General features: G+C 40.8%; 1 protein-coding gene across 1 annotated transcript in view; it reads right to left on the minus strand.

Annotated features, from left to right (window-relative positions):
* Nucleotides 1-12,298, minus strand: part of LOC129122742 (von Willebrand factor D and EGF domain-containing protein-like) — a 168,123-nt gene that overhangs the window by 36,415 nt on the left and 119,410 nt on the right. The window contains 1 exon segment of the mRNA XM_077181864.1: nt 511-1,374. Within this exon segment, the coding sequence (XP_077037979.1) occupies nt 511-1,374 (864 nt within the window).

The raw sequence follows: 12,298 nt of genomic DNA on the forward strand, positions 1-12,298 counted from the left end.
TATGGGTTTATGGAGGGATTCTCAGGTGCCTAATAAATAACTCAATATATTGTGAAAACCCCTCTGGTGCTATACATTTCAGATGACAAGTTCAGTTTCAAATTTGAGATATTAGATAGATATTTACAGGTAATTTTTAAGATATTAGAAAAATTAGTTTTTCCTAGAATGTGTTGTATAGAGAAGTAGAATCAATTTTACTCTTTCTCACAGAAATTTTATATGGTTTTGAATGTGATGACTTTAGTAGAATGAATCTGGCATTAAGCAAGATCACAATCTGTCCCTGGTTTTAATAGATTAGATGGTATCAAATAAACAGGTCATTTTTGTAAGCAGAAAGAGCTGTTTCAAAGGTATAGGTTTTATTTATCATTTTGAAATATAATTGGTTTTGAAAACAGAATGGCCCCAAAAATCTCCACATTTATAACAAAAAATAATTTTTACTTTGGAGAATTATTAGACTTGGAGATATTAGAGCATTTAAAAGAGGATTTTCTCCCTTACCTTCACATGTAATTCCATCACCACTGTATCCAGGGGGACAAGGACCACACTGAAACTCTCCATCTGCATCTGGCTCACACTGCACACCACTGAAACAGAGCAGCTCAGCACACGCTGCCCTGGGCTGCACCCCAGCGCTGGTTTTCAGCACCTCCACAGCCCCCCTTGCTCTGCTGAACCCCCTCCTGGCTGCTGTGGGGTGTGCTGGGAGCCTTGCTCCAGGAGCAGAGCCTGCACCCCGGGATGGAGCATCCAGGGAAGGACCCAGCCATTGGGGAGGGACCGGGAGCTGCGGGGCCACAGGAGATGCTCTGGGCTGCTCGGTTGGGAAACCCTTTGGTGGTTTGCTCCTCAAGACTGAGACTCCACTGGGCCATTTCCTGGGAGGATGACCATGCCTGGAATGAGGCTGTGAGCTCGCAGGGAATGAACCTGGATTTGTGTTGGGATGAGGAGGAACAGTCCGTGCTGTCGCTTCTTTGTGCTGCTTAAAATGGAGAGGGGGGTGGGAGGTCACACTGGCACCCGGGGCTCTGGGCTCTGGCTCCTCATGCAGAAGGGGTGGGAGTGGGCCACTTTTCTCAAGAAAAGGTTGTTTCTCAGGTGCTGTGAATTCCATATCAGGCTGTTTTTCTGGTGGTGTCTGAGCTTGGGAAGTCTCCCTTTCCATTGTAAGGGATGGAGTGCGAATGGCTGTGGGGTTTCTTTCCAAAAGGAATGTAATATCTCGTCTTGGAATTTGGAGTTGGGAAAGAAGGGAAAATGCATTTCTTGATGTCTTAGATACATCTTCTTGGTGAGAGCCTCCAGCATCTTCAATATTTCTTCCAGGAGAGTCCACGTGGGTTTGGAAAGATCTTGAAACTAGGGCAGAAGGAAGAGATATATTAGCTAAATTTGCTGGTCTAGAGTTGAAAGGAACCACAGTGAACTTTTGGGCTTGGAGCAAACAACAGAACATCAATTCTAGAAGTAAAAGAGTTAATTATCAGATATTACAGGGATGTTTATTCCAACTGGTTTAGCACTTATGTGGGGCTGTCTGCTGTGGGTGACACCAGCACTGATGCATAGGGAACTGCAGTGATGACCCTCAAAGGGTGGTATTCATGAACCAGATGAAATATATTTTTATTAGCAAGTCTCAGGGAAGGTCAGGCATTATTTGAGTTGCAGCACTGGGCTGACATGCAGGGGTTAAATTGCAGCCAAGCAAAAACTTGCCCTGCTGCTTTACTAATTTTTGGCTTGAACTAGTGCATGAGGTTTTGGTACTGTGCACCTTTTTTGTGGTGAATCTTCCAGTTCTTGACCTCCCGAGCCAGGATTTGCTTCTTATTACCTGCCTGTGCTGGGAAATGCTCTGAGGGCATAACTCAGAGTTTGCATTCCAGCTCTTAGAGTCAAGGAGACAGAACACCACAGCTTGGCACAGACAGGTGCTGGAGGTGGAGAAACACACAGTGTCAACATGGCCCTTGGCAAGAGCGTGCTCTGGAGAGGCTCCAGTGCCATCACACCCGTGGGTGACTCTGGAATGCTTCTGCAGCCCTTCTGATGGCAAAGGGAAGTTTTAGGAGAGCTTTTAAAGGAGACAAATGGAAGAGCTCTGTTGGTGCTGCGTACAGCTCCCCGCAGGCGTCAGGGGCAGCATGCGAGGGAGCGGCCGGTTTGTTACTGTCACCCACTTGTCCCAAAGCCAGCCACCTTTTCAGCTGTGTAAGGAGGGATGATAGATGGGCAGAGGGGACTCTGTGAAGGGCCTTGAAAGTGGAGACGAGGAGCTTGAATCAATACTTTCAGGAAGATTAATGGCCATCTGCTGACGCTAATGAATGGAAGAGGCTATTTTTAACCGGTTCTGGCACATTCACTCTGTAGGATATGGAATATATTGGATCCTGAACAACAACCCTCACTTGCTTCTGGGGTTAACCCCATGCAGGATGCACCTCTTTCTTTAAATATCAATATTAATCACTTTCTAAAAACTCCCATTGATGGAGATCTTAACCATATTTAGCAAGGAAAGAGATTCGGATGCTTGGCAAGGGTCAGATGAAAGTTAGGGCATTGACTGGACCAAAACAAATCCTGGCAGCCAAAGCAGTGTTTATTTGGCTGATAAATAGTGTCATTCTGCTGGCAGCTGATGAGTTTCTATTGCCCTGAAGCACAATGTTTTGGAGATTTACAGTGGTGCTGGATCGAGCTGTGGCCATCAGCAGGTAAATATGTGTATTTAGTGGAGCAGAAGGCAAATACATGGATTTCAGTATCCAAAGTAAGACTGGTGAATGATGAGGGACACACAATAGGAGAACAGAGATGATGAAGCAGGAGGACATCAGCAACAAGAGCATGTGAGGATAGGAGAAGTCAAAGGATTTTTAAAAATGAATGAATGAGAGAAAGATGAAAGAAGTATCTCCACAGAAAATTATCAGTAATAGATGATCATTATAGCCCTTAGAAAATTTGATTCAGGGACAAGAAATCAACAGGAATGACAGTGAAGGGCTGAATGACCTCTCTGACAAATTTCCAAAATGAGCCCTGATTATAGCTTTGAGCTCCTTCTACTGTGTCATAATTAAATGGGTTTTCCTCCCAATAAAATTTGAGTAACTAGTAAGGAGATCAGACTGACTACCTGAGAAAGAGAAATCTTTTATTTCTTTAGCAGATAATAGAGGTGAGATACCCATCCTTCAAATAAACTTCATCTTTCCCTGTAAGGGGGAGCATATTTTTGGAGTATTTCTGTGATAAGGTAATTTTTTACATCTCAAATGCTACCAATGAAGAGTAGTGACACATTTTTGTTGGTCATTCGTTATGATATATACTGATAAAGGTCTCTCAGCCACTTTGTAGAGGTGACTAAACTTCATGAGATGTTGGTGTCATTCAAGGCTGTTGACCAGAATGACCTCTCAGCTTTCATTGCTTCAGATTTTGCTTGTATTGATAGTATGCAATTTAGTTCAGGTAAGAACATGATAGATTTTTCTCTGGAATACCTGAAAATTTCTTTCTGCAGCCCTCCAAGTATCTAAATAAGCTTAAACAAAGAAAGCAAACCAAAAGGGTGCAGACTCAGTTGTCTGTAGTCAGCAGCTTTCCTCAAATCCTGCATTACTCCAATTTATTTTCCTTGCTGTTGATCAATATCTTCAAACGGGTAACCCATTATCAATGCACACTGTGAGTGGGTGAATCTGGTTTTCCCTGCTATGCCAGCCTATGATTGCATATTGGACTGGGTGAAATCACCACAAAAACCCCTCAAGGTGAAGTGCTCAATGTTATATGATGGAACAAACCCACATTTTCACTCCCTGTCAGTATTTCTGCCTAAACTAACAGGGAGATGGGCAGCAGTGGAATGACTGAGTTTATTTTTCATGGAAGTAGATAAGAGACTGAGATGCTGCTGCTCTGCTCCAGCTGGGCATGGCAGGACCTCTGTTCTTATTGATGCACTGTGAGCAGAGATCATTCCTGTATGGATCAGGTCCCAAAAAGACAGATCCCTCTGCTGTCCCCCCTCTTGGGGACATTGGAGCAAGGGTGACAGAGAGCAGATTTCAGAGACACAGGTTTAACATCCCTCATCCAACTGGACAGCAGGACACTTTCCATCCCTGTGGTGCAGGGGTACCCCAGCCTGTGACCCTCCAGCCTCTGGTTTTCCCAGGGTTTCCCACTGGGATTTCACAACTCAGAACTGTCTCAGGCAGCCCCTGGTTCTCCAGTGCCATCATGGTGTTGCTAAGGCACAGCAAATCTGTAGGATTCACATCATTCCCAAGGGAATAAAAATGACCACTGAGGCTGGTGAAAACAGCCATTCACAGAGAAGGCACTTGACATCTCTTAAACCCAGGGTGAGATCTCAACATTCTGAAACAGAAAAGAAATCCAATCTATTTTTTCTCTTCTGAGTTTATGATTTGTTCGATTGGAGTTGTTTGTTTGTTTTTTTTTTTTTTTTTTTTTTTTTTTTTATATTTACAGTCTTTAAAAAAAAAGACCAGATCCAGACTGGAATTAAGAGAAGCCATGTCCCCTTCTGACCCCAACTATTTCTGCTCACATTTCACAGCCTGCCTAGAGCAGGGTGCACCAGGCTGGTTTCCATATTCCTTGGTGCTGTTCCCCCACATCTCTGCTGGGCTTAGACATATAAACCTTCACACAGTTCTTCCCAAGGCACCTGCCTTGGAGCCCCATCCTGACCAAAACTGGCAGCTGGCACTTCAAACACTTGCTTAAGCTTCCTGCAGATATCAGTATTTATCACCTTTCCACTGCCATGCTTCTCTTTGCAGCTGTTAGAGTTAGAAACTTTCCTTTTGGGTTTTAAATATGAGTGTAACTTTATATTTATGTAATGATTTGAGCATCACCATGTAATCTCAAGTGCTTCTCTCTCTTTTAATCTAATAAAATGCCCCAAACCAATCTGATCTTCAGGTGGAGACTGGCTCCTTCTCCTTAAACTCCTCTGGCTGTGGCCACTTCTGCCTGTGACTTCAGTGGATTATGGGCACCTTTAACTCTGCTTGAGTTACAACTCCTTCAGAATTCTGTGAGCAGTTTAAGGATTCATTATTAACACAATTCAATAAATTTACAATTTGTGTAGTTTTAGAGCTATTAACATTTAGTAGTACCTGCTGTCCAGCCCATTTCTCATTCAGAAGAATGTTGGCAGAGAAATGCTCTTTTGACATATTACACTGTGTGGGTCATCATTTAAAATTTGAGACATCTACCAGCACATAAATCTTATTTAAAATGTCAAGAGAGAGCAGAAAAATTACACTGGTCTAAGAAGTCTTGTTACTAGAGTGCTAAGGACATTCCCATTTCCCTCTGTATGTTTTCATGTTAATATTTTTTTCTGTATTTACTGAGTGAGAAAAGGGAAACAGGAGCAGCTGTCAATAGGATGCTCCAGGGAAATTCTGGTTTTTCATCAACTCTTAGTTTCCTATTTTATATTATTATGTTCTGGCATTACTTTCTTTTCTACTCAGAGTGTGTTTAGTTCCTACATCTCTTGTTTTGCCATCCAGTGATACCCTAATGTCTTCACTCTCCTAAATATTCAGTAACACAGTTTTGATTCTCCTTTCCTTCCTCTTAAGCATCCAGAGGCTCCCCATATTAGATGCTGGGTGTAATTCCCAGTCACCATACCCCTTCTCCTACAAGCACAAGCAGTAACTCCCAGAATCAATTCCTCACCACCTTTAAGTTAAATACAGCTTCAACCTCCCCAGTTTTACAAAGAGTTACTTCCAAAAAAAACATTTCAAAGACTCATTGTGATTGGGATATTAATGTAAATTTAGATAGGAGCTTAATTTTTGATCTAATGATGCTTGACATATTTTTTAATGTAAAAAAGGGAAAAATCAAATGTGGTGTGCCTCACATCCACACAGCTTAGCACAGAGCAGAGCAGTCACACGACTGTCTCTCCATCTGTACAGGAGTATTCAGTCCTTGTGCTCTCCAACCACCACTTCTGTGATGGGCAAATTTACTCACTTGATGCTTTCATGATGAAATTAAAAGGTGAACATCTAGTTCACTATCCCTGAGCTCTTTCAGCCTGATAGAAAATGAGATTGTGTCGCTGATGTTGCTGTCTGGTGAGCAATTTTCTTCCCCTTCACCTACCAAAATCATGAGCAGCAGGGAATAGTTTGTGGACTCTGCATCACTCAGCCACTTCTGATTATAACAACTCCTCTGCTCCAGACTCTGTTTGCCAACGTGGCTGCAGCTGCACATACACAATTCCCTAACACCATTCAGAATTTGCAAGGCAAATTTGTCTTGTGCCAATGAAATACAGAATCATTCTGTTTTAACACAACACTAGTGGGGAGGAGACAACCTGGGATCTTCAGTCAGCTCACCCACTAAACCTTGTCTATGAGACTTTCTGTGTTCAGAGTAAACGATTCCCACAAATGGAAGGGGGTCTAGACTCTGATATCAAAGTGAGTCTAGACCTTTTCCAGTTCCAGGATCCTTTTCCAGTTTCTAGATCCTTTTCCAGTTCTGGGATGTTGAAAACCTATGTGAGTATACCAGAAAACATTACCTGAGTGTGAGGTAGTGAGTTTGCTCATGTCACATTAAAGGTCATTTATAATTTTTGCATCACTGTGCAGTTCATTTGCTTCAAGGTTTTCAGAGCAATATAATTGACATCTCAATTTATTAACTGCTGTCTTTAAAGAAAATGGGGATTCTGAGATGGCTGGCCAGGAAAGAAACTGTTCATGAAGATACAAATGATATTATTGACTGCTTGACAAAGTTTTCAGTCTGATCTAAGATGTGTCAAGGAGTACATAAAGATTAGCCCTTTCATACTGAACAAATACAAAACAATTGTTAGAAAGATTTTGTTAAGGTATGACTCTTTTTAAATTAGGAATATTTTTCCATTTGTAAAATTTTTGCAATAGAAAGCATTATGATTTAGAGTTTAAGAAACAGAAAACCTTTCATGATGTTTAAGAGATTGTGGAGATTAATTCAAGATAATTATGAAGAATACATGACAGAAAAAACTAAGAAGAACAAAGAGTTGGGGCACTAATAGTGCCTTAGTTTATAATCATTTAAGCCAGATTTCTCATAGATTTAAGTGATCAGCTCCTTTCTTGGCCTCCTGGGTAGATAAGAGCACTGTTAGGCCATGAGTTGGAGTCCAAGTCTGACACTCAAGTCTGAAACTGATGAAACAGCTTTAAATATGAAATGTATCCTAATACATTTCATTTCCCTCTCTTATGTGGATCTGCTTTCCAAGTAAGATTCTTGGGACTAGACATCATATACAGGCAAAGCACAGGGAGATCATTAACACCATGAGAGAAAAATGGATCTTTGAGGAAAATAATGTATTTTGAGCTCTTTCTTTTCAGACTCTTTGCTGGGGGGTTTTCTTTATTTCTTTTGTGATTTTTCTTCTGTATGTTTTCAATACAAATTTTACCATCAGGGTCACAAGAGACAGCATTTTTAAAATGGTGTAAGAATTACTAATTGTAAAGATATGAACATGCTCCCCACACAAGGATTTTTTCCCCTTCACTACCAACAATTTCCTTTATCAGTATCTTTGGGTTTTTTTGATTGCCTATGGAGATTTATAAATTTATAAACCTGCTATGTTTTTACTAAAAATGGTTTCTCGAACACCTTCCAGTTTATTTCAAGACTTAATTGAAAACTTCCCTCATGTGGGTTGGAAAAAACCTCAGGCTGTTTGAAGTGCTTTCACCCCTGGCACAGGAGCCGTGCTCCTCTCACTGCTTTGTTGCCAGATCTCCTTCCGTGCTCTTTATATTCCTTGGGTCTAACCCCTCCTCTGCTGCTGCTTTCAGAAGTGCTCTTCCTGTGCTTTCCTCTCAATTCCCAGCCAAGAAAACAGGAAGAGAGGGAGAAGTGTGGTTGTGTTTCAAAACACACCCTGGCTCTCCCACTTAATCCCCCTGTAGCTGATTTATCACCCTTCCTTTCACTGCCCCTTGTCCATCTCTCAAGTGGGAACTTTTACCCCTCCTCTTTTGTGTTCTGCCTCCTCCAATTACTGGAGCCTGAAACTGCATTATTTCAGCAGCTACAAAGGTGGTGGTAAGATTGAGTTCATGGAACCAAATTATATTTTCTATTCAAGAATTGACAGTATGTTTTACTTCTCAGAAGTGAGATAGATGGAAAAATTAATAGAAACTGTGTTCTTATCTGGTGATGCCTCATGGGCCTTCAGACTCTCTCATGGCATGAACAGGTTGATAGATATATACAAAATAGGCTAAATTAAGGAAGATCATTTCTGAAGCATCCCTGTCTAATACTCTGAAATATCTATGTAGAATCCTTTAGAAGAGTAATAATAGATTATAAAGAAAGTTCATTTCTTCTGAAGAAAAGCCCTAATATTTCTTCAAAGAAAAAAATAGCTGAAATACTTCAAAGTATTTCAGCAAAGAAATAGCAAAGAATAAATTACCGAAAAAACTTCTTTTATTCAATTCAAGAAATAAATGGTCTAAAACAATAATTATGTTGTTTTGGGCTGTAAACATATAAAAATTGAGCTATTTTACATATGAAAGCCAAGACACAAAGTGAACTATGCCTTACTGGGAACCAGTAATGAATCTATTTAAAAATTGTGTAAGCATGTATAAATACTCTCAGTAAATTCATGTTTTTATTGAATTCTTCACAATTTCAGCTGATTAGGTTGACAAGTACCTAGACTTTCTTCCCAATTTAGAAAGCAAAAGGCAAGGAATTAGAATAATAAGATTTCAGATGGTATGGCACAGAAGAATTTAGCTAGTTCTCTTTGAGAAAACAAAGGTTGGACCAGATATCTTTCGAGGTCCCTTCCAACACTGTTATTCTGATTCTCTGAAATTCTAAATCTAACATACTATCAGCATGGGCAGTGATTTTCTCCTCCATCCCAGAGGATCAGTTGCCTTGTGTTGGCTATAGGCTGTTGCTGTGTCCCTTCAGGAATGAACCAACCCCATTCATGTGATGTGTAATATTTGGGGCAAAATTCACGTGATTTGGCAGGGGACATCCCCTGGTTCTGCAGGAAAGTCCTGTGAAGTCCTACTACACCTTTATATACCTGTTCAATACCAGAAAGATGTTTAGGAACTGGTCCTAAATTTCTCCTGACCATGGTAAATCTGTATATTTGACACCTATTTTTATTTATACCCTGTACTGTGTTGTGTTCTGTGTTGTTTCCGAGTCCTTTCTCTTCAAAGCCTTCTTTGCTTTGTCCATTAGTGGAAAGACTCTTGTGTTGCTTTAATAGGGCCAGGATATTGGTCCAGTCTGAGTTACTTCCAGTTCTAAAGGGGCCTTTAAGTGCCTTTAACAAAACAGAAATCTTGTCAAATTTGTGCAAACAGGGCTGGCTCCCTTTAAAAGCCGTGTGCTATTATAGCTGGATGATTAAATGAGCCTGGAAATTCTAAGAGAAGATAATCTTGCTCTGCTCTGTCAATGTAAAAAACTACTGAGCCTGTATCCTGTGCAGATTATTTGTTGGAGACTGAGTTGTTATTATCACTTAAAAGTCATGATGGCCCAGTGATTGCTTAAGCAAAAGGTGGCACATTCTTGGTAGGAGAGAAATGTAATCTGTACTTGATATTCTGATTGAATGTAAATATTATTCATGGCATATAGCTGAGTCCTCTTCCCTAGTGGTTTTATGGCTTGGGCTTCATTGGTCTTCTATTGCTGAGCTACATCATTTCCTAAATATATCATCTGTATTGGAAGCACTTAACAAGTTCTGGATTGACAGAGTGTATGGATCAGTGAAGCTGGAGACCATTTATCTTTTAAATTATCTAAACATATTCTTCCCACTGTGTCTACTTTGGTTGTTATGTTTGGGTCATGACATATACTGTAAAGGCCTCTTGATATTTTTCTGAAAATACTTAATATTTTATGAGGTATCCTTAAGGAGGAGAAAGACATCAGAAAGACTCTTTCTGATTCCTTTTCTGTCTTGACAAGCACAGGAGTGGATTTCCAGTGGCAATTACAGACTCAGAGGGCAGGAAAGGGTCAGAGCTTATGTCCAAAATGCCAGGCTGATCCAGGCCTCATGTGAAGATAACTGGTATGCCATTTGCAAAACTGACTCTTTCATAAGACCAAATTTATATGGAATGTCTTTGTGTGGCATTTCTAACCCCATTTCAGTGCCCATTTCATCACATACCCCTTGAAGGAGACATCTTTACATCCTAACTACTCCATCTGAAAAAAATGTACATTTTGTCCTGAAATACACCCCAGCTAGAAACACTGAAACTGTGTTTCTGAAAGGGATCAGCAGCTCCCACCATGCATTCCAGGCATGGATTGTGGACAGAGTTTCCATGGCCTGAGTCAGAGCTAGGAGCTGGAAGCCATTTAATTACATTCAATGCTTCCCAGTTTTGGAGCCCAGAGGCAGAGCTGAGAGCTCTTACCCCACAGAGGCAGATCAGAGTATCCTTTGCTGTGTGTTCAGTGTTTCTGTTTTGTGTTTGCAAGGATCTGAGACAACCTCACAGCTGATGGCTGCAGCATCTCCATCCCTGCCTTCATTCAGGCCGTGTAACTTGTTGCATAAACCCCATCAGGATGGGTTAGCTCCTCTTTGCAGAGCACCCTCTGAATGCTGAACAGTGCTTGCCTTTTATCTACACCTATTGGTACACACAGAACTTGGATTTAAAGGTCCTGTGTGTGATGTGCCTGCCTTAACAGGGGCTTTTTGTGTCTTCCAGGAGCTGTGCTCAGCTCAGTCCATTAGGGTAATGCTACTTGCTCAGTGGAGTCACTTATGATTTACACTGGGGTAAGTGAGACTGGAAGCTGGGCCTTGATCTTTTTAATGCAAATTCATCAATTCTGTTAGATAAAAGATGAAAGGAATCTATTACATTCCTCAGTCATCTCTTGAAACAAAATCATTTGATTGGTTCCAGGCAGTAAGAAGTCCTTACTCCTGCAGTTATCTCCAGACTTGAAACCTTGAGTTAGTGACCAAAGCTCTTACTGGAGATATTTATTTTTCATAGGTAGTGATTAATGATGAGTGCTAATAATGACAGAAGTGATTTCCAAGTTAAAATGTAAGAATGCAAAACTTAAGGTGAACATGTTCCTCTGGTGTTTGACTGAGCAGCGTGTGTTTAAAGACACACACCTTCTTGTACTTCAAAATGTTTCATTCTCCTTTTAAATCCACACCTTGATGTTGATCTGACAGTGGTGCAAATGAGAGGGTGACAGAGGTCTCCCTGATGTAAAATCAAAGTGAATTCAGATGCACAGTGCAGACACTGGAGGAGTGTGAAGCACAGAGCACGTAAACATAACAAATAGCTGCACATGCAAAAGTACAGCAAGTGCCAAATGTCTACAATACTGCAAATTAACTGCTATGACAGGAGATCTTGCAGTGCTGCTCTGAATGGGAAAGCAGAACTCGATTACAGAGATCATAAAATCACCTCCCTCCCTTGATCTTCAGCTGCCTAAACCAGGAGAGGCAGGAAGAGCTGGCTCTGAACAAACAATCTTTTATGGGTGATGGATGTGGCACTGCTGTGTCCAGTAAAATTGCTGATTTACTAATAGTTAAAAAATAAATCCTTTGTGATGACACCAACCTCTCCAACCTGCTAAAGAAAGTGCAAACAGATGGGTATCTGTGTGACTGTGAGTGATGAAAGCAGTCTGCAGAAATATCCACAGCTCCTGAGCAGAACGGATATTGCAGCGTGCAGGAGCATCACCAGCATCCCCATTAGGATATATTCATTTTCTTTGTGCCAACAGTATGACCAATGATACTGGGTGGTTTGATTTACTAGATCTGCCTCTTCTAGCAAAAAAGAAACAGATATTTTATACAAAAGTGAAATGTGCCCAGGGAAGCCTGGACAGATTTAAATTCCTCAGGCTTTCCTCTTTATTGCAATGCCAGCAGACTTAAGGGACTTTTGACCCTGCTAGTAAATTTTTACATAAATGTAGGATACCTGCTTTATGGGTCTGAAAGGGACAGGAATAGCTTTTTGTTTCTGATAGGAGAATCTGTTTAAAAAAAAAAAATCACTTCCCTTTATATGTGAAATTCCATACTAGCTTTTCTTTAAGACTGTTCTGATGTACTTCAAAAAAAATTGCAACCAAGTATGGTCTGTTTAAAGTGGTA

The sequence above is a fragment of the Agelaius phoeniceus genome, chromosome 7, assembly GCF_051311805.1.
Source record: "Agelaius phoeniceus isolate bAgePho1 chromosome 7, bAgePho1.hap1, whole genome shotgun sequence".
NCBI lineage: Eukaryota > Metazoa > Chordata > Aves > Passeriformes > Icteridae > Agelaius > Agelaius phoeniceus.